Source organism: Pyxicephalus adspersus, chromosome 3, assembly GCF_032062135.1.
Source record: "Pyxicephalus adspersus chromosome 3, UCB_Pads_2.0, whole genome shotgun sequence".
In the NCBI taxonomy this organism is placed as follows: Eukaryota; Metazoa; Chordata; class Amphibia; order Anura; family Pyxicephalidae; genus Pyxicephalus; species Pyxicephalus adspersus.
In genome coordinates, this window is record NC_092860.1 from 54,158,717 (window position 1) to 54,181,793 (window position 23,077).

General features: G+C 35.3%; 1 protein-coding gene and 1 long non-coding RNA gene across 4 annotated transcripts in view; one reads left to right on the plus strand and one right to left on the minus strand.

Annotated features, from left to right (window-relative positions):
- USE1 (unconventional SNARE in the ER 1) overlaps positions 1 to 22,095 on the plus strand; it is a 29,217-nt gene extending 7,122 nt beyond the window's left edge. Inside the window, exons 2-9 of one of the 2 annotated variants that reach the window (XM_072404682.1) lie at positions 970 to 1,020; positions 1,613 to 1,662; positions 12,183 to 12,261; positions 14,794 to 14,946; positions 18,743 to 18,761; positions 19,327 to 19,357; positions 20,880 to 21,042; positions 21,621 to 22,095. In XM_072404682.1, coding sequence (XP_072260783.1) covers positions 1,634 to 1,662; positions 12,183 to 12,261; positions 14,794 to 14,946; positions 18,743 to 18,761; positions 19,327 to 19,357; positions 20,880 to 21,042; positions 21,621 to 21,803 — 657 coding nt within the window. In that variant the 5' untranslated portion in view covers positions 970 to 1,020; positions 1,613 to 1,633 and the 3' untranslated portion in view covers positions 21,804 to 22,095. The remainder of the gene's footprint in view (positions 1 to 969; positions 1,021 to 1,612; positions 1,663 to 12,182; positions 12,262 to 14,793; positions 14,947 to 18,742; positions 18,762 to 19,326; positions 19,358 to 20,879; positions 21,043 to 21,620) is intronic. The other variant, XM_072404681.1, reaches the window with a different exon arrangement.
- Positions 1 to 23,077, minus strand: part of LOC140326251 (uncharacterized) — a 65,916-nt gene that overhangs the window by 40,376 nt on the left and 2,463 nt on the right. Inside the window, exon 2 of one of the 2 annotated variants that reach the window (XR_011919806.1) lies at positions 19,428 to 19,526. This is a non-coding gene — a long non-coding RNA (uncharacterized lncRNA). Of the gene's footprint in view, positions 1 to 17,107; positions 17,401 to 19,427; positions 19,527 to 23,077 lie in introns of those variants that run through there. The other variant, XR_011919807.1, reaches the window with a different exon arrangement.

The window sequence follows — 23,077 nt, forward strand, 5'->3', positions numbered from 1 at the left end:
AAGTTTAGTTTTGTTTATCCAATTATATCTTGTATTTTTTAAAGCTTAGCTATGTTGTACAGCTTGAAGTTTATTTAATTTTCTCTTTAGTTTTTTTTTTTCCTTTTTTTTTTTTTTTTTTTTTTTTTTGCTATCATTTTTCCTCTTATGAAGGTTCAAAGGCATACATGGGATGCGATGACTTTTCATTAATATTCAAGTATAACTTAGTAGCTTTTTGAATTTTTATTTTGATCTATTGTTTAATTTTAAAGTTTTGATATATTTTGGTTTCTTTGCCAATTGTTTTGTTTTGGGAAAATCATAACAGTTTAGTCTCCTTTTTTATTGATAATTTTGGGTAAACTACTTCTGGAGTGAAAAAAGGAAAATCTTTTTCATTAGCATTTTGCGTTCCAAAATTTTTTTTTTTTTTTTACTTACTTTTTTTTACTTTTTTACTTTTTTTTTTTTTACTTAAGGCTCTATAAGAAAAAGAAATTTTGATGAGGAATCATGTGATTTAATGCACAGTTCAGATCACTTTTCACCTTTTCTCTTTCACTTACTAAACTTTCAAAATTTTCCCAGACCTTAATGATCCCTGTAATCTTGCTTGTTAACCTCCCTTGAATTTACGTATACCAACTGTATATAAAAAGCAGAAATTTGTGAAAATGTAACTAGACACTGAAAATTCGTCACCCTAAAAAAGCAAAAAAAAAAAAAAATACTATTAAACTTCGGTGTGTTTCAGACTCTTAAATAAAAAACTTACCTCACCTACAAAGAACACTACATAATTAAAAATTATTGTTTATAACCATTGTCTAATGTATTTAGAATTTTAATAGAAATAATCAAGGCTGAGCTATAGCTTTACTTAAATGCGAATATAAATTTTTAAGAAGCTAAAAAAGATGTTGAATAATTTTATACGATATTAAGGTATTCTAAATTCTAACAACTTCGATATAAATTACTCAACAGATGGTATCACGTACCCACAGAACTGGCCACATTTAAGATTTCCTGTTTAAGGTATAATCTTGCTCAAAGATCTCATAAACATGCATCATATTAAAATATTTTAGCAAGCAAAATTAGATACAATTGCAAACATTTTAAAGATGTGCTACTCATTAGAAGAAAGTGAATTTATAATATACATATATACAATATACCATGGTTGTACCCCACAACAAAGTCTACTAATAAACTCAGCTTTACCCACAGACAAATTTAAGGTCACTATGTCTTCCATTTATGGAAGGGTTGTAATCTACATTAAAATTTAGTTCCCTGTACAGCCATAATGTTCTTTTTAAATATTCCAATATGATTTTATTATAAAATATACTCACACAACTCCCTTCTGGGATCGATATATAGGTTAAAAATAAACAAATGTTGAATATTTAAATTGTCCTATTCACTTTTTGAAACTTGTTTTTCTTAATTTTTGAAATTCTTGAAGTATTTTATATTTTTATGTATTTATGTTTTTAGTAAGCAGCTTCTATATTTCTCTCCTGAAACATTTTTTTTAAATAAGTTGGAGGCAGGTTACGCAAGTAGGGAGTTTGTTCACTTTTTCTCTTGACTCTTGTCTTCTTTTCCTATATTTTTGTAGTTTGTTGGCGCATTAGAAGAGATGCTTGCTTCAATTAAGAAAGATACAGGGTATGTATTTCCACTTAAATTTACTTCTCCTGAATGTATAGACTTTCCTTTTCTGTCCTCGCTTTCTGTAACTCACGCTCTCATACTTCCACTTTTGACACAGAAAAAATTGTCGTGTTCTTTAGCAATTAAACAGCAATAATTTTTTGCATTCAACCAAGTGACCAAAGAAATCAAAGGAATATAATTGAAAAGGCAGATTTTTTTTTCCATGACTGAAATGTTAAGGATAACACTGCTGTCCTAAATGTTGCCTGCACATGCCATCTTCTGTTTATAGGTACCAAAACTATAGAATATAGTTATAGAATGATGGTGGCCATGCAGTGTATGGCTTCTATACTTCCAAGTCACACACACTGCATTCTCATCAGTATTCTCTCCAGATATTTTTTTTAGCTGGGGAGGGTAGGGGGGAAGCTGTAGCTCAGTGGTCAAAAACTGAACAGGGCAACAAAGATCAGTGTTTCCAGTTGTTTGTGCCATAGGTATCCAGGATACTTTGAGCCAGCTTTCTAATGCCTACCCTCTCTGTTGCATTTTTTTATTGTATTTGTATTATGCCCCAGCTGCCCCAGTTTTTTGTAAAGAATGTAATCACCTTTTTACACTTTTTTTAACTTCTTGAAAAAATGCTGGCAAAGCAGTCACAAGTTGTTCCAATTCAAATGTTGCTGGGGTGACAAACCACCTTTAAACATTGCATGTAGTGCCTGCCACCACCTACCACCTAAAATAACTAAACCATTTGTTTCAATGTTAGCCATTTTCACAAGAAGTTTTAATCAGTAAAACTTCTTGCAAAGATCACTAATGTGAAGTTTAGCCTAATACAGCAAATGCCCTAATACATTATTTCTTTCTGTGGGGTGCAAATAGTCAATGATCTGAACCTTAGCTCTGTGACCCCACTCTGCCAACTCTCACTGACAGCTCTCTGTAAACGAAGCCCAGCCTGAGGGGCTGTCTGATGACAGCTGGGCGGCTACTGAAAAGTTCACTGTTCTGGGCCAAAAAGGTGCTGGGAAGTATATTGCTCATTGTACCATATGGCTTTTATCTAGATTATTCTCTTTACTACAGTCAGATCGGTAATGGAGTAATTCTAAGTAGATGCCACGGGCACTTCAATCTATAGGTACTGTGCAAAGTTGACAATCTTGGATCTAACTACAGATGATTACTTAGTGTCATTGATTGGGTAAAAGCATAGAACCATTGTAAGGCAGTTGTATCTGCCTTGTTGACTGATTTCTCCAGAAAGTAACAGTAGTTATTGATCAATGTTGATTGTAGTTCGTGCTTTAATACCAGTCCTACTGTATTTGTCTCTAAAATCTGAATGAATATGCATATTGAGCCTAAGGAGAGCCACTGGCCAAAAGACTTTAATGATCTATTCAGTCACCCAAATCAACTAACCTAATCGGTTAAAAATATCCTTATTTGCACTACTAGATTTTTCCAAAGAAACTACAGCTAGATTCTTTGTAGAACTAGAACCAACTGCCATTTGATTACATATATCCTCCTAGCAGCACCAATTACAATAGCTTGCTATTGGAAAACCTCTAAAATGCCATTGAAATTCGCTAAAAACAAACTGAAGTGGATCATGACAAACGACAAGCTGACATATTTACTTAAAGGTAAAATGCAAGATTTTCAAAACATATGGGATCCTTGAATGTCCTATCTCTCAGCCTAGATAATGCATGAGGAACCTAATGTTCCCCCTTCCCTCCCTCCCCTTTTTATCCCCTTGATTTAAACTCCATATTTTAACTTTGCTGATGTAGTCACTGAATAAAATGTAGAGTTGAAACCTGTAACACCCTTTATTAAATACAAAGAAGTTGTAGGAATCAATGCATCTGAAGTTAACATTAAAACTTATAACCGGAAATAATGTAAAAGTTATTTATTTTGCATTTACAAAGACCATTATATGTCATATTAATGGAATACTGATGTGATGCAATATTTAGTTGGAAACTTATTTTATTTTTGTTAAAAACAAAAAAGTCCTTGTTATCTGGATTTTGTAGAATGCATGAATTTATATGAAGTTCAACTAATTTATATAAGTGACTATCAATAATTTTCCCCCAAAATACGTTGTAAAAAAAAACCTTTGAAAAAACAATAAAAATGTTTGAATTTTAAAAGACTTTAATGTTGTCATAAATTAGGACAGGGATATCCAAAAGATATTGAATAAAATAGAGATATATTCATTCCAAAACAAAGTTTATAATTATATCTCTGGCACCCATAAAGAGGGATTTTTATTGCTAAAACAGGGTTTTTTATTACTATCACTGACACCATTAAACAAGGATATTTCTTCTCTCACCACTAATGCTGAGAGTTATTAATACTGAAGCTAACAAAGGTTAAAATTTCTAATTGTTTCCATCAGTGGCTTTCCAATTTCTGCTTTCTCTGAACTGAATACCACTTCCCAGACACCCTTGCCCAGCCAAGACTTGTTCATCTTCCGGTAACTGTCATGAGATTGGGCAACAATCCTCCTAGGTGTATGGGCACCTTTATATTATCTTTACAGAAGCTTGTTGTCACATGAACTCTTAACTAGTAGATCCTTTTTATTTCATAACCACATGTAGGCTACTTTGAAAAAACTGGCACCCAGAAAAAGAAGATTTTGGCTCTAGCAGTAGTTCTGGCAATTATGAAGCACTTTAAATCATGTCTGCTATGTGATTGACTATCTATGTCTACTTCAGTTTTAAGACTTTGGCAGAAAGTGTCAGCTGTTAAGCATAGCTCATATGAATTTCATTTTAGATTTGCAAGAAACAGTAAAAATAAAAGAGTCCATAAAAGAATTATGCAACCACAACATTATGCATGCACTATCACAAGAAACAATGCTCATTTTTCTGATTTTTATTAAATTATTTTATTTATTTTAACCTAAGAGGAAACCTTGATAGAAATGTTAAATCTTGAGGAACCCAGACTAAATGCAGTTCATCAGGTTCAGTAAGGAACATTTGTGATGAAAAAATGCATGTCCAAAAGTTATCATTAGTCCTTATATCCGTTAACCTAGGTAGGGTTTTAGTGAAAGAGAGATCAGGAGACTGCAATGGTCTACTGGGGGGCTACTAAGTGGGAGTTGATTTTTATATGCCTACACTGTAAATGATATAACTCAGTGAACCAGACCAAGAGGTCAAGATAACTTGTTTTTTAGACTGAATAAAATGTTTGATTCTTTTCCAAAAGAAAATTGCTAAAGGGCCATCAAGGGCCACCAAGAGTAAACTAGGTCACCTGTGCTTCTACAGCCTGTATAACAGCTGGTAAGCTAAAGTAGAGATCATATGTATCATTTTAGGAGTAGCCATTTATAGGGGCTTTTATTTAGTATTTGAAGATATGGAAACTTTTAGTGGCTGTGAATATCTTCTTCCAAGCTTTTTAATCTAGTAAAGCTCTGGGATCTGTTTCTAAAACTGTCATTGTTATACTAGGAGAATATTGTGTGTGAGTAAAAGGTAAAAATAAGGTCTTCTTTATGAGGTCATGCTGGGGTAATCTAATACAGTTCTATATTGTAGATGCTGATAAGAGATTTGTTTAGTGTTGAAGATATTCTTTGTAAAGTTTAATAAAGATTAGGGGTTAATTGTATCACTCAATCAAGTGTGAATTCCTCCTCTCCAGTTCTTCTAAATCTAACAAAAAAAGAAGAGATTTAAACTGGAAGTTAGTTAAACAAAACATTGCAAGCAGCCAGGTCCTTTATTGCAGAAGGGACATCTGTTGTTATATTATTGTTATTTTGATTAGTGAGTGAGGAGGTCCAGGAGCTTACACCATATCAGGGTCTTCTTCAAATCTTCCACTACATACTCCATCACTGCTGCTTTATCCCTACTTCCCCTTGACAACTTTGCAAGGACATTTAGAAAGGAGGGAAGGGCTTTAATGAATCTCAGCCATTATATCTGTTCTAGAAGAAAGGGAAGGTGTACATTGTACATAGATGTACATTTCTGTACTGAGAGGAGTGGAGAAGCCAAAGCCATCTTTATAACTGCACAAACTTTCCAATGTAGCAGCAACATTCAAATCTATTATTTAATTTTTTTCTGTTCAAACTTGTTTTTTTTTTTTTTTTTTTTTAATCCAAAACCAATTAAACCTTTAAAATAATAGTTTTAAAAAGCAATCTTTATATCAGGCTAGAACTAAGGGTTTAGGGATTTGATTCTTATTGCAGGACCGAGGATACATGTTACACAGTGTGATAAAAAAATTAAATACTCCTTTTTTACTTTCTGTATTATTATTTTGCAATAAGTAAAGAATAACAGCAGTTCATGAATGAAAGCTACAATTTAGCTAAATACAGAACAAAGCCAGATCTGTCTGTGTCTGTACTACAGGTCACAGAAGGAGAACATGGCTCTCCCATTGTAATGATTGTAGTCCCATGACAGCTGGGTACTGCACTTAGTAAATCAAGAGCATACAAAGCAGGCACCTGTCACACTGACAGCAGAGTGCCACTCATTACACAAGGGAAGTTGGGATCTCCCAGTATCTGCTGGACTGAGCTCCCACAGTGCAGACATGAGTGGCTTTGGCGGAAGAGGCTTCAGTCCCAACTTTAACTCCTGTAGTATGGCACTTTTCTACCTGGGACCAACCCTGTCCATAATTAGTAGCACCTTCTAATCGATTCACCATTTAAAACCAACTGGTTGACATTACTATTTGACTTGTGTTACTGCATACAGTTATGCTTGCTTGTGATTTTTCTGCACACATTTTTTTTTTTAATTCTTAACTAGTGGTGGACCTTTGCCGTACTTCTTATGTCCTAAAGAAACCTCAAATTCCTGGCTTGTCATGTACCGTAGCTGGTAAAATCAGTGAGACAATTTTTTTTTTCTTTTTATTTGCACATAACTAATTAAAGCAACCTTATAGATGGAGATAAAAAGGGTATTTATTTTTAAATAAAAATTGATCTTTTCCAAGCCCTTGGTTACACTAATTAACACTTATTAACTCATATTCACCACATTCTCTAAAAGATTGAGATCTGGTGACTGTGGAGGCCATTACAATGAGTACAGTGAACTCGGTCATGTTCAAGAAACCAGTTTAGACGATCTGAGCTGTATAACATTGTGTGTGGTATCTTGCTGGAAGAAGCTACCAGAGGATGTATACATTGCGATTATAAAAGGATGGACATGGTCAGCAACAATACTAAAATAAGCTGTTGCATTTTTTTCTTTATGCCCCTTTAGACCAAAACCACCAGCCAGAATTGTTATTACAAAGCATAAATGCAGGATGGATGCCTGTTTTCATGCTGCTGTGGCCAAATACTGTCCCTACCATCTGAAATGTTGCAGCAGAGATCGAGATTTGTTAGACCAGGAGACCTGGCAATGTTTTTTTAATCTTCATGAGCCTATACATAGCATACATATAGCATGGTGTAGCCTAATGCTGCTATAGCCTACCTGCTTCAAGGTCCCTCAAGCTGTGCATTCAGAGATGCTCTCCTGCATGCTTCATTTACAATAATCGGTTATTTGAGTTATTGTTGCCTTTCTTTCAGCTCAACCCAGTTTGCATACCCTATTTTGACCCCTGGCATCAACAAGGCATTTTCGGCCAGAAAACTGCTGCTCACTGGATATTTTCCCTACCTGGATATTTTCTACCCAATAAAATTGGCCTGCAATGGTTTTATTGCAGATTTTACATAGCAAAATAGGGCACAATAATTAGAATTACAACTGTTAGTATTGCAACTTTACAAACATAGGATGAAGAAAGATTTTTATATGTATAATGATGTCATTATGAGGCTATAGAAAATAGGGTGCTGTAATACACTAACTCAGTCAGTCGCTAACAGGAGAGGGTTGAGTAGGTTTTGAAATTTTGGCAGGGGTGGAGTAGGGGACTGTTGAAGTTGGGTAGTAGGAGGTTTTTATCAACCAGAGATTGCCATATGGCTGGGAATTTAGGCTTTCTATATTATGAAATCATTTCTATTTTATTTGGGTTAATATTGTCTATATGCTCAGCTTTAACAAGCTACTTGAGAGTCTGGCAGTATTGTGATGTCCAATGAGATTGAGATGATAATAAAAACTGTAGCCCACAATCATGTCATGACCATCAGGTATAAAAGTGTCTACCATGGTTGTGACAAACCTGAAAACAGGTTGCAGAGAAGCTAGGAACTCACCTAACCCAGTGGGAACCTGGTGCAATCTAAATATTACCTTGAAGTTGGTTTCAACTAACAGGATATTGGGGAAACATTTTGTTATTTAGGAGAATTGTAATATGATTTATTATCCAAAATAGTTCCAGAGTAAAATAAAAGTTAGTAATTGCTGTTAGAATCCAACAACACCAAAACATCAATGTCACTACTAAAAGGATTTCAGTGAGAAAATTAGATACCTACAGTGTTTAGTAAAAGGTACTGCTTTTTCTTTTCAGTTTTATTTGGAAGATGATAACAAAAATGTCGCTGTCTGTCCTTCTAAGTAGAAAAATACATATATGTGGCAATTGATGGGTCAGTTGCATAATGTCATTACTTTTTGTCTGTCACACTGATCTCTAGCAAGAAGATACCACACTGCAAACAATGAAAAAAGTTGTTTTTTTGAACACCCCTTCTCTGTAATTCCCACGATTGGCCAATCATAGTGATCACATAATCAGGGATGTGTTTCCTAATGCAGGACCCAGGCTATATGTTACACTCGGTGTGATATCAAAAAGTTAAAGTTGAATTTACCTCTCTTTTATTGTTAATTCTGCTTCTATTCACATGCCAATGGCACTGCAATACGCCTAATTTGCTCCTTGTATTGCTTCATCTCTCACTGAGCTGCTGTACTAGGACTGCAGGAGGCTAAGACCAAATCAAATAAAGGTACTGTGGGCCAGGTCAGGTTTACTGTAAACCAAGGGAATAGAAAGTGGTCATTGTAAGCATTCCTGGCAATGTTATAGTTTTTTGCCAACTTGTCATTTTCAAATTTCCCTGTTAGATTAGTACATATCTAAAAACATAGAAAAATATAAATAAAGGTCTGGACAACATGTATTAACTACACACATTTCCCAGAGTACAACAAAAGGGTTAAGTAAACTTTACATAACTTTTGTTGATGAAGATTTAGGATGTTGTGGTTACTCTTTAGAAAAAAGGCAGTTAGCATATTGCAACAATAAATACGCAAGACTTTACTGTTCATTCAAGGCAAAATAATACAATTTAAAGAGAAAGTCACAGTACTGTTATAAAAAGGAAGAATACATAAGTTTAAATAAATAAATAAAGAGCAATAAACCCAATCATAAAGAAATTATATTTTCATAAGTGTTTTTTTTTTTGCACTGCTGATGTTTTCCACCATTCATATGTTTATTTTATTCATTAATAATGGAATAATCCTTTTTTATTTTTGTGTATATTGGTTTGTTAACAACTGTGGACAGCTAGGAATCCTGGAGCCTTTTGAGGCAAAATTGCCTGTATTTCCAAAGCCTGCGCAGGCGTTTTGGGAGTTTTCAATTTTTCTACAGGATTTAGACCACAGGTCAACTTGAAGCTAGTGCAAAGAGAGCCTGGCAAACCAACAAAAGAAGCCAGGTGCAAGTGTCAGATCAGACAAGCCAGAAAGGCTGCCAGGTAAAAGTGCAGCCTGAACCTCCATTTCCACCTGGCTGCCTTTCTGGCTTTCCTGACCTACCCATAGCTGGTAAATGTTATCCTGCTGCCAAGTATGTCTATAGTGGGGAAAACATTTGGTAAAAGGTTTTCTCATGCTTTAGATCACTGAGTGGTATTCATATAGTTGGGATTACTAATGTCCCATTGCTCTGCATGGTCTTACACTATTTTAGCCAGCACAGCCCAATAGTGCCACAATGGGAAAAGAAAGTAGGGTTAATTCTTGTCTTAAAATGCCTGCATTAGAAACCTTGAAAAAAAAAAAAAGCTAAAAAAAGCGTGCATAGGCAATTATGAGCACTCTGATTCAAGTGTTTGGAGACAGCAGAGCAGCAAAACCACTGAAGGACGTTACACTAAGCATCTGAATTGCCCCTAACAGACACAACCGTTTGAAAACGCCAGTGATATTAGCTAAAAAAAAAACAAACTCATTTGTTTTAGTGGAGACTGTTTTTCTTTAAAATAGAAATAGGGCACAATTGATGCCCCATTATTATTAAATTTCATTGTTTTGAGTATATATCCTCATTTTTGAACAACAACGTAATATAATTTTTAAAATTAGTACACAAATCTTAAAGAAACCGATTTGTTTTCTGATTGTTATAGGCCTTCCATCTAATCTGATTTTGTTGCTAGCCTAAAGTAAATATGTCTAATTAAATTTGCTTTTCAGTCATTTAAAGTTTGTCTGAGAAGAAAAACAAAACATACCCAACCTAAAAAACCATGTCCTGTTTATCCAGGAGTTGTGTGTGTATTAATGAAATAAAGATAAGTGTGATTCACAGCTTTTGCTGGTTGAGAAGCTGATCTTGGCCACAAATCATGGCTTCAGCTTTTAATTACTATCCATGTTTCCTAAGTAAAAATAATGATAGAAGAACTGCTGGGATTAGAAAATAGATTCAGTACCTGATATCTTTGATTAACCCTGTGCAGCCCAGTCCAGCCTAAAGCAAAGTCAGTTAGGTAAGAATTTTGGTTCTGCTTTAAAGCCCTGACCTAGGTAATGTTCATTTTTAAGGCAGCACAGTGCAGATTCTTTTTCTTTGCCGTACCTGAAGGTCTTTCTAAACAGACTTTCCTGCTCCTTTCTGCCTAAATTCTTACTGGCCCATCAATATGATAGACCAGCTCACAAACCAATTGACATGTGTAGTTGATTAAGTCCAGTTGACTAAGACTAACTCCATCACTACCAGGAAGTGCTGGAGCTGTAGCAATCTAAACATTTGAATACAACAGACCCAATGAAAGCTGCTGCACATCTACATGTATGCACTTAATAATTGCAGCTTTATTTTTTGCAACACAGATTATCTTTAAATCAGTTGTGTGTGGGGGGATTCCTTTCTAATATTATGAAGCTCCAAAGATATAGCTGGCTTTTAATATTTTATGAAAATTTTGAAGTATCCTTTGGAATATTTACTGTGGTTACTTAGGAATGTAATATAGCACCACCAAAGCTATATTCATGTATGACATAATAAGCTTCTTCAATGCTCAGGAGAATAGTAAAAATTTGATCTCCATAATATCCTGAAGATAGAAAAGTTAATTTAAAAAAAAAAAGTAAAATAGTACAAATGTTGTGCTCTTAAGTACTGGGTATTAGTCCACAGGTACAGCAACTGGTTAAATAATCTTTTCTTTTTATATATATTATTCTGTACAGTAGCCATAAACAAACAACTAGCTAGATAATATGATAGCAAGTCGCCTATATAATGTTTCCATGGTCGCAAATACCATTAATAAGTAATTTTTAGGGAAAATAAGTCATCTTTCCAGGTAGATTTTTTTTTTAAGGTATAACACAATTCTTCCATTTGCAAAATATACAGATTCATCTGTTGCATTAAGCCATTAGGTGTTACTGATTCTGATGAAGCTTCTTCCTAAAAACAAGTCAAGGTTCCCCACTCAGCATGTATTATTATTTTTATATTTATGCAAACAGAACTACTCTTGTCCATGTCATAATAAATGTTTCCAAGAGGCTGGAGCCTGGCCATTGTATGGATTACAGGAAAATTGTTAAAAATAGCACAAATAATGGTTTCCGCAGCAACAGGGGGGAAATATACCGCTCTCATATTGACGTATTTAAATGTGTTTAGGAAAGTTACTGCTTCCTACTATTTACTCAATTAATTATGACAATGGTATAAAGAAGTTTGGCCACTCCAGTGTATAATTTTTTTTATATATCCCCTGTTTTGTTCTTGAGGAAACATGGTTTGTGTTAGTACTGTGGGAAGGGTGTACCTTAAACTTTATCACAGTTTCTTGGCACATGAAAAGGGTCATAAAGCAACATTAATCCAAAGGTCATCAGGGGTTGTAAGCAAGCAGACAGTGTTTTGTATTAAAATAGCTCTAATTAATGTGGCTGCAGAGGTCTTTGCGGAAATGGCGTTTGCACCATTTCTGTTTTGACATTTTCTTAGGACAGGATTTCCCTTTGTTTATTCTCACAACAGAATTGTGTTACAGTTACTAGGGATGCTCTATGATAGAAAGTCAGGCAACAGTTTTTTACAGCTTGGCAGTGTGCTTTTTCGTTGCCAGCAAATGATTTCTCAGAAATTATCTTGTATAAGAATGGCATTGCGATGGCAAATATACTACATTGTATTTGGGGAGGCTTTGAAGTTATAAGTTGTATTATATTAGGAAAGAGGTCCAATCTAAAATAAAAATAACTTGCAATCAATGACAATAATTAAGAAAAAAGCCTTTTATATTTTGACAGGAAGCCAGCTCCTGAATTACTGATTGAATATTCCAGGAAAGTGGACTTCCTAAAGGGCTTGTTAGAGGCCGAAAAATTGGTAAGTCTTTGGATTAAAAAGAGAATATGTACACTAAAATGCCTAGCGTTGGGGGGGAAAAAGGTAACCTTTCCTTATAAGAATGTTAGTCGTCTGAGCTGTTGTCTAGCTAATACAGTGGTTTTTAGTATTTTCAAAGTCACTGACCTGAAACAGATAGCAGATCAAGGGATGTCTCTTTTTGGTTGCTTGTGATTCAGAAAATCTAACATACCCAGGCATTATTTAAATATCTGTCCATCGGCAGATTGCTCACTCCAATGAGAGCGTAGAAAATGGTATTAACTTACATGTGCTTGGCAACCCACCTATGCCTTTCACATTATGCAAAGGGTTGTTAGATTAAGAAATGAAATATAAAAAAGAGATAATACTTCATGTATGTATATTAGTTTTTGATGCCAAGTAACAATCAAATTATTGCTACCAAGTAAGGAAAGCCTTGTCGCCCAGCCACCCAGGAGGCATGTCCAGCAACCACAGTAAGAATAAGGACAGATGGGGACAAGATATAGTTGTTCAGTTCTGGTGACACTTGTTTGATCAGTTGTCCAAACAGTGGCCTATTTCCACTACTGCATAATAACTTCCTGTAGTATGTGATGTTTGATATTGGTACTTTTTATATTTAAGCAAACAAGGTTTCAATTATACCAGAAACATTATGTAAATATAGGATTCAATAGGGGGTCCAATCATTACAGCTTTATAACCTTCAAAAGTAAGGCCTATGTTTTTTTTTTTTTGCAGATTTGTGTTTCTTTCTTGAAGTGAGCAGTTAAGGTCACAAAGTCAGTCATGTTCCAAATAAATCAATAGCAAGATGTAACCAGTCACGTATGAAGTATGTTTACTTAGTTGCAACAATCATTAACATGTATCACCATGGAAAATTGTAATGCATCACTGGCACTCTGGCAGAGAGCAGTTGTTTTATATTCCCACTTTATTTTATAGTTACACAACTTGTAAATATGGATTGAATGTACCTAAGATACAGATTACATTATTAGTTTATAAAGTAAGTAAACAGTGTGGGGGACAATATTTGATCACCACAATATACACTTAGGCACAATGATCTTGCTTTCGGGTTTATTTTGCTTGGGATCCATTTGTGAAGGGAAGCACTGACCTAACCCGTTGTTCATATTCTTAATGTGTTTTTTGGCATTAAATGATCTTTAGCAAGGCTATATTTGTTTTGTAATTTACCACCCAACACCTTTTAAAGGTTTGGTACTAAGGAGCCCAAAGTGTGGTAAGAATCCCCCGCACCTATACACCAGCCTGAATACAAGGCAGGATAGATTCATGCTTTCATGAAGTTAAATGTTGACTTTACAATCCGAATGTTGCAATAGAAATTAAGACTTATCGAACCAGGCAATGTTTTTGTGAGCCTGTGCAAACTGTAGCCTCAGGTGCCTGTTCTTAGCAGAAAGGAGCTGCACCCCTGGTATGATCTCCTCCTTCTGTAGCCCGTTTGTTTGGCTGTTGGGAGTTCAGAGATGCTTTTCTGCATATCTAAGTTGTAACAAGTGAAGATTTAGGTTACTGTTGCCTTTTTATCAGCTTAAACCAGTCTAGCCTCCTCTAACCTCTGGTATCAACAAGTCTGCAACTGTTTCTGAAATATTCAGGCTAGCCCAGCTGGCATCAGCAGCCATACTATGGCTGGCATGTTGGTTTAAACTTGTCTACATGCCTTAATGCAGGGGTCGGCAAACTCGGCCTTTAGCCCAGATATGGCCTAGCCGGTAGTTTGTTATGGCCTAAAGCCTCCTGGCCGACCCGGCCTAAAGCTGGGAAAAAAAATATCAATTGAATAATTTATTTATACCAGAATTTTAGATAAATTTTTAATATTTTGACCCTATAAGTATTTTAAATTAATATTTGTTTCATGTTAGATAAATATAGTGCCCAGCAGGATTAATGCTAATTAAGAAAGTGGAAACACTGTAAGCCAATAAAATTAAACCCATCAATGTGTTGCTGTCCTTTTACCATTCAATAACAGGCTGGAATAATTCTTGACCAAGCTTTATTGGTTTAACAGCAGTAGAGAAAAATAAGGTTAGAGCTTGGATGTGCTGACAGAGATGAACAGAAATACATGTTTTGCCTGCTTAGACAGTTTGTACTTAGTTTGTGTGTAAATGTATTTTTTTTATAAAGGTTATGAATTCTCAAACGTTTTACACAATTAAAAACATAAAGATGTTGGTCAAGGAGATTTTTGTTTTTATTAAAAATCTTCTATAGGGACCATATAATAAAAACAGAGGTCAGTGTGTTCTCTGAAATATTGAATATATATAAAAAGCTATTGTAGATTTTAAAATATTAAGAAGATTTCTGTGGGACATCATCAAGAAAGACAAGTTACCTGTGCAGCCAATAAAATAGCACATTTTTTTCAGAATGCTTTAGCAAAATGGTTGAATAACAAGATTTAGCCATTATGAATGTTGAAATGGTCTACTGTTTGGGCCTCATGGCTAACAAAGCTTTGTTCATTTCTTGCAGTCGTCACCCACTGAAAAAGCTTTGGCTAATCAGTTTCTTGCTCCAGGGCGCACACCTACAATCAGCAAGGAACGTACGCCAGTGACCAAGACTGTCCATCTTCAAACACAAGCACGTTACACAGGGGAGATGAGGAGTGAGCTGCTGGAAAAGGTGAGCACATAGTAGCTAATGGCTGGGCCTGATCACAGGAAACATCTCATTCACACGCAGCAGCAATACTTGCTGTTAAATCTCTAGCTTATGTAATTAGCTGTGTGTGCTGCACCATACAGCTGAATAATCAAGATTTAATCTCATTTCTTTGGGTGATGTTTTCTCCCTTTCCAGATAATGTGAAAACAAACAAAATGAATAATACCATTTGCTTTTAGGTACATATTCACACCAGTGACAGACGGAGGAGGATAGTTTTGGCTTCTACATAAAGAAATTAATGTTTATAACCCTGCTCACATGCAATGACTTAGATACTACCAACTGCTTTTTGCTATCAATATAAAATATATGTTGGTGGGTTAACTAACCCGCATGAGCTTGTTTCCAAACATAAGACTTTTCTTGAATTTTGAAAAACTATCCAAAACAGATTATGATTATGCGTACGATTTTTCTTTTCAATACATTTTTTTAAATGTAAAGAAAGTACATGCCTATGGGTCACGCTGGCACCTTGGTACTCCTTTTTCCATAGGGCTTTTTAATTTTTTGTTTGTTGTGGGAATGTATTGCCTATTCTAAAATGTCCAATTGAGCACTCTGATGTGCAAAATGTGATATTTACACTACCTAACACCACTGCCTGAATCCTTTGATTACTCCACTGCTCATATTCTTTCAACATTTTTGCAACAGGCCTGGTAATGACCGCAACGATTATATTAGAGTTATGAACAATAAATTAACAAAAAATAAACTTAACATTACTTTTCTTTAAAGCCAGGTGCATAATTAGCCAGCACTATATCAGTATGTAAAAAACATTATTAACAAAATTTTCCTTCAGGAAAATTCAAGTTCAGACAGGCTTAAGGTGAGACTGAGTACTAGTATACTGAGCTAACTTTATTACAAGACAAAAACAGTATCTGCATCCAAGATTAAACATCAACTGAACAAAAACATGTTATGGCTCTTAGTCATAGTACTGTCGAGAAGTATATTGCAGCCTTCGTTGAACAGTACCAGCTTCTACTATGTACCTATCTATTACGTGACTGTTGTGGTTGTCTGATAGCTTTGATCGGAGTCAATTCCGACTTGGATCTGATCAATTTAAACTTTGATAAAATTATCTAAGAATTCAGCCGCAAAAGTGCTTGTGCTCTATATCATCCAATGACAGGCTGCCACATGGGTGTGCCTGTCTCTGCCTTTTACAGGGGGTTACATGATTGATGTCAGTGCAGCTGGCTGGATTGGTTGAGTTATATGGCTAATTCAGCCTTCATACTTTGACAGCTGTAAGTGTACCCCTTCTGAATTAGCTGAGACATATGCTATACCTGTCAGTGATAGGTATTACTACCCTTTGGTGAAGGAAATGCAAAATACTTTCATTGTAAAGTTAACTGCATGTTTTCCACTGTTCCTACAGGAATAAAAGCAAATTTAGGATATTTGCAGAAAAAAGTGTGTATGGGGGGGTTGGTTCTAAAACCGTTAGACACCTGGTTGGGCTAAATAGATGTGTAACTAGAGTAGATGCCAGACATATTAGGTACACAGATTAGGTGGAGTCTGGATTGTGATACTTTGCAAAAGAATGCAGGAGAAAAGCTTTACTAAATGCAACAGAATAAACTGATTGATGGGTTGGCAATAGAAGAACACCTTGGCAAGTCTAGCCTAACTTAGTCTAAACATCACTTCACACAGAAAACCTGATCGGGTGGGGGCCAATACATAGGTAGGGAGCCAATCTGCCCCTAAAAAATTACTACCTAAAAATTCCTGAATATTGTAGAGACCTAGAAAAGGGCGACGGGAAGATATTATTATTATTATTATTATTATTATTAATTTTAACAGTTTTATAAAGTCCCAACATATTATGCAGCGCTGTACATTAAATAGGGGTTGGAAATGACAGACAGATACAGACAGTGACACAGGAGGAGAAGAGGACCCTGCCCAGAAGAGCTTACGATCTAAGACATTTATAATACCGTGTTCCTTTGGATGGCAAGCATTTTTTATCCAATTCAGGCACAAGCATTTGGTTATAAAGATTTTTTCTTTTATTTTAGAATCGATGTGGTTGGTTGTAGATACTCAACTACTAAGTTTACTATTTTTCATAACTTTGTCTTACCCATTAGTCCTAACGTTGTGTGTAATTGGACTTCTTCTCCAGGATACAGGATAAGGACTGTAAACTGTTTCCTGTTTCAGAGAAAGAAACATGTAAAGCTTGTATAGTGACATTGGTAGAATTTTTTTAATTTGCAAAAAGTTTTGAAAATCCATTCTACTTGTCAATCACAACGGCTCAGTATTTTGTTATGAAGTGGATAATACCCTAGAAAGAAAAACATTCCTCTAACAATAATTTGTCAACAGCTAATAATTTGCATAAAAACACCCTAAAAATGATCAAGGCCAGAACTGTAGCAACAATAAAATATGAAGAAACATTTCAAGATTCCCATAACAACTAAGCTGTTTCCACAAGACAACCTTGAATAAGAGACAAGGCCTTGTAACGTCTGCCTGCATTATAGTAGAATATTTTCATTGTTTGGGGTTTCTGATTGCTCATTTTCAAATATTAGATTAAATAAATTTAATTAATTTTCTTTTCTAAAAACTGCTGGAAACCTGGTATACCTACATATATTTTGCCATTCCTGGTTTCTTCTTTCCGCCTTGTGGAACTACTGATGAAATGTTTAAATAAAACATTAAATTATTATTATTACACAGCATTTATATAGCGCCGACATATTACGCAGCGCTTTACAAAGTCTATAGTCATGTCACTAGTTGTACTTTAGAGGGGCTCACAACCTAATGTCCCTACCATAGTTATATGTCTTTCATATAGTCTAAGGTCAAATTTGGGGGAAAGCCATTTACCTAACTGCATGTTTTTGGAATGTTGGGGGAATCCTATGCAAACACGGGGAGAACTACAAACTCCATGTGAATATTGTCCTGGCCGGATTCGAACCTGGGACCTGGAGCTGAAATAGTGCTTAACTCTGAGCCACCATGTATCATGGAGTCTCTGTGCTTTTCCAGGCAATGCATTTTGGCTGATTGGAGGGGCATTATGAAAACATAACAGTACCCTGCCTTAATGCACCTCTCATCAGCCTTTATCCCTAATGCAAGCAGTGCGCTAGTTCTTGAGAAGAGTTATGCAAACATCAAAATGCCTTGGTGGTGCATGTGTGTCTGTAGGAGTGGCAGTTCCTAAGCAGACTGTTTTTATATATTTACTGCCCCTTATAAAAACCAACATGTGGTAATGTTTATGTTTGTAATATTTAAAACCCAGTGAATAAAGGGTAGATCAGTGACATAAAAGGGGGCTCCGTCTGACATGCTGCAGCCTTTAATGCACAATGTAAGAAGCTAACAGTGTGAAGTGAAATCAGGGTAAGCAATTTCAGTACAGGAGGTATGTCTGTACAAATGTGAATAGTGAAGTTAGGATTGGAGTAGCTCTTTAAAATGTATTTATTTGCATATTTGATTGAAATTACATTGTGCTGATTATTAAAGAGGGATATGAATTCTGACATCTGAATTGCTGATTTATTTTTTGTAAAGCTGCAACTGTTCTTATAATAACTTTGAAATGTAAAAAGCATTGTAAACTCCTATGTATACATACTGAATTGATATACCGTATTATTATATCTAAATTGCAAATCACTTTGTGTGTAGCTATGCTCTTTTATGATTTTCTGGTTTTTTTTATTCCTTCTTTTTTTTTTTACAGAATGCCACCTCTTCTACTGGTAAGCTTTATCTACTTTAAATTTAGTTTAAGAAAAAGAAAACCTTGGATACTAGACTATATTACATTATATCTGCCCTTTCACTATGAAATATACATTTGTATTTGTACATTCAGCATTTACAAAAATGCCTTTTTAGTTGGAGAAGACCTGTTTCTAGCAACTTTTCCTGTGGTTCCCTGGCCCTGTTCGTTGTCTTTACTGTGGAATTAAAGCTGCATATTATATCACAATGCAAAGCAGGTGCCCCATCCTAAACAAACATCTCCTAGTGATGGCAAAGCAGGATGTAAACACAAAACCACGCCATGCTCCGGGAAACAAGTTTGTTTATTAGTTTAGTAAAGATATTCTTATATTGGCACTTATAAAAAGGTATTTGTGAACATCTCCCTGTGCTTACACCAGAATTTTAAAAGCTTTAATTAGTTATTATGAAAACCCACTGCATGCTGTTCTATTTTTACATTCTGTTGAGTAGACTTTTTTATTAGCTATTATTTATTATGTAATTTAAAAATGTGGGCTTAAATGCAACTTCCTTTTTCTGCTTTTACTTTTTTAGATTCGGGTGATGGCTATCCAAGAAAAAGGAAGTGGGTATCATTCAGATATTGTTTCAATAGATGTTCTGGCATGTACTTATATATTTATATAGATACTTACATATTATGCAGGGCTGCTGACATCATTTGCTTTCAGCCATTGACATTTTTCTTGTGCCCGTACTCTCCTGTTGCTACATTACAGCTATTCCTCTCATCACTAAAATTAGAAATTGGGAAGGTCAATCAGATGTGACAGTGACAACCAAAGAAACATGAACAATAAATGCCAGACTACATTTCCCCGGCATTATTGTAATATAGCGGAAACCATGTATCTATGTGAGTAGAGGCAGGACTTACAGTAAAAAGTAATAATTCTAATTTACACTAATCAACATTATTTCTTTAAAACTATACTTTAAAAGTAGGAATTAGTAGGCAGGCTGTGATTATTGCAGAAGGGACCGGTGATGTCTGTTCAGCAATAAACATACTTACCTGCCTGTTCGCAATCTTTCTGAAATGTCATTAGAATCCAGGCATACCCAGCTGCCGAGAATGAATTAACTCCCTCACTAAGGCATGGCAGTTATGTCATTTAAAAAACTTTGCTGCTGTACTTTTAAATGTAAGGCCCTATTTCTATTTTAAATCATAGAAAAAAAAAATCTTGGCCCCTCCTTTTTATATCTTTTTTTAGAATATATATGGATAAATTTGTCTTCCCCTATCTCTGGATCTACTTATTACTTTGACGTGCAGCTACCTGAAAGTGATGTTTGTAATTTTGTTATATAGTCATTGTCTTGTGACTATATTTAAAGAGGCTAACAGGGTGTTATCCAGAAAAATAGTGTTACTTGTGTAAATAAATGTTTGATACTAAAGACAATATTACAATATTTCAATTGTTTTGTCAGTCAGTGTTCCTCTCCCAGACAATTGCAAACTTCTATCCTCGCCTTTATTCCAAATCTGGATCCATCAGCTTCACAAAGATTTTCTTGGTCTTTATTAGTGGTATTCTGGTTCTTGATTTTAAAAGCCATCATAATACTAAATGTTAGTGTTAGATTGTTGGAAATAAAATGTCCAAGCTGGACACAAAACCTTAACAGTACAGATTGACCTCAGAGTAGAACTTCAAACATTTCCCCGTTTCCCTGGAAATTAAAATCCCTTTTAAAATCTTTTCCTGCAGTCTTTTGCCCTAGTCATGTGGTCATGTTTCTTTTCTTTCTCTGGTGGCAGCAGTTTATGTTCATGCATTTAGGGTAAGCATCATTCATGTAGGCACTTCTTAGACTTGTATTACTGTGAGCCCAGTCTGCTTGGTGTGGTTGAGACGGGCTAATATGACAGGATGGGTTCAAAGGAAATGGGCAGACTGACATTGTAATTCTGCCTGATGAGAACTGCTAGCGCTGGCTGATGGGAAGGCCATGGACATCACTGGAGTGTGGAGTTAGTAAGAATCTGTTAATGTTATTGCTCATTAATATACTAAATGGTTATGGTAAATGCTAAACATTTAAATGCCATGCTAATCCAAAATTAATTTTTCTTTTAGGGGCTCCATTTCCAATGACAAGCAGTCAGAAGCAGAGCTTGACGCAGTGTTACAGCATCACCATAACATGCAAGAAAAGTTAGCAGAGGAGATGCTGCGACTGACCCAGAATCTTAAGAGCAACACATTAGCAGCACAAAATGTCATTAAACAGGACAACCAGGTACACAGCACACATTTGAACATACTTGCACACATTTGAACACCCCCCTGGTGTTCTAATTATGTCCATATTTTTATGTCAAAAGTGGTATGTTGTTTTGCGTGGAAATTTGTTGTTTAATATTTTAGGCCTGTAATTCTTAGGATTAACTCCCGGGTATGATAAAGTTTGAAACACAAATCATAAATTATAATAAAATAATTATAAATAATTTTATAAATAAAATTAACTTTATTTAAAAATTACGTTTCGCGCATCACATCGATCACACCGGGGATGTGATTCAGTAGCCAGCCGGGGATCGCTGAGGATGCACAAGATCGAGGGGCGCAGGTAGGATTTTTTTTCTACCCCGAGTGTGGCTTTGGGTTATTGCTTTTGAAATGTAAAATTAACCCTAAGTCACACTCTGGATTACCGCCAAGGCGGTTAAACATAATAATAAAACTATATTTCCATTTTCCCTAATGAGGAGGAGGGCATATTACTCCTTGGATATCTTGAATATTGTAGGAGGTGGCCTGTTTTTCCTACATAAACTGTTTGAGATCACTAACAGAATGTTTCATCTCCTTCAGACACTTACCCAGTCCATGAAGTTAGCGGACCAGAACTTTGAAAAACTAAAGACTGAATCAGACCGTCTGGAGCAACACGCCAAGAAGTCTGTCAACTGGATCCTATGGATCATGTTAATCTTTGTCTGCTTCACCTTTATCAGCATGATTCTGTTCATCAGATTATTCCCTCGTCTGCGATAACCATTACCTCCGTACATCAACCAAAAGCAATAGGCTAAATATATACACCTAATAAAAGCCCTCCAAGAAATGTGGGGATGTTGTAGGCCTGAGCTTGTTACTCCAGTATTTCATTCCTCATTGTTTCATGGCTGGGAAATAGGTTTATTCATTTTTTTTTTAATTTTTGGAATATTTAAATATAATAAACATCCTATTATTATATTTAACTATATGTTATATCTGTTTCACTGTGCCTTAACGGTTTAAAGATGACCTCCTGGCAAACATTAAAGAAGCTTTGTAATCAAAACATCATTATAATGTATTTATTTTTAACTGAAAGCAATGTAAGGACCTGGATTTGACTTGGCCCCAGCCTTTTACAGTCTGTTGTACAGCAGAGCTTAGGGATTGAAAGGAAGAAGCAGCACAGGATGTGTTACTATCCAAGAGGCAAGTTCATCAGTAAGTTGCCTCTTGGGAGGAAGACCTGTAAATAATTCAGGTAACTTTCCATGGTAGACAGGGCTGTGTGGTAGAGATGTGCAAACCTCAGGAGCAGTTGAACAGAGCAAAAAAAACCTGTGGCAGGTAAAACACTATACAATAATGTAATTATTCTGTGGTTGGCCTGGAGTTCAGCTTTAAGGAAAACAAACATAGTGTTGTTATTGTTTACCTGGAAGCCAAAAGGAACTTAAGGTCAGCTTCAATTTGTTTAAAATAATATGCTGTTTTGGGATTTCGAATAGATCAAATTAAAAACTGTAAAAGAAAATAGACTTGTTTTGTCACGCTTGTGACAATTTCTGTGATTCTGTGACAAGCTATAAGCTATTTAAAAAAATCCATCAAATTGTAGTGTGTGCATATTCCTGGCAGCACATCTTTCAGACTGACAAGACCTTTACACATATGTTTTAGGTAACATGGATATAGGAGTATCTGTTCCCAAAGTGTTGAAGGTGTACCACTGGTGGAATTTACTGTTACTGCAGGTGGTGTGTGTAGAGCTTAATGGTGGAGAATATACTAACTATAGTCTCAGCTGCCAATAGCAAGTAACATGTGAGCCTGGTAAAATAGGTTCAATCTCAATGTATTTTTCATTTTGCTGAAGGCAGAACTTAATTTTTTTATAACATTCTTTATTTAAACAAAAAGAGAACAACAAACAGAAAATCAACAATCTTTCACAAAGGGGCCTTGCAGACTTCAGTAAGATAACTTAGGGAAAACAGTATTAAGACGAACAGCTAAGTTGTATGACAAGAATAAACATATTACTATTA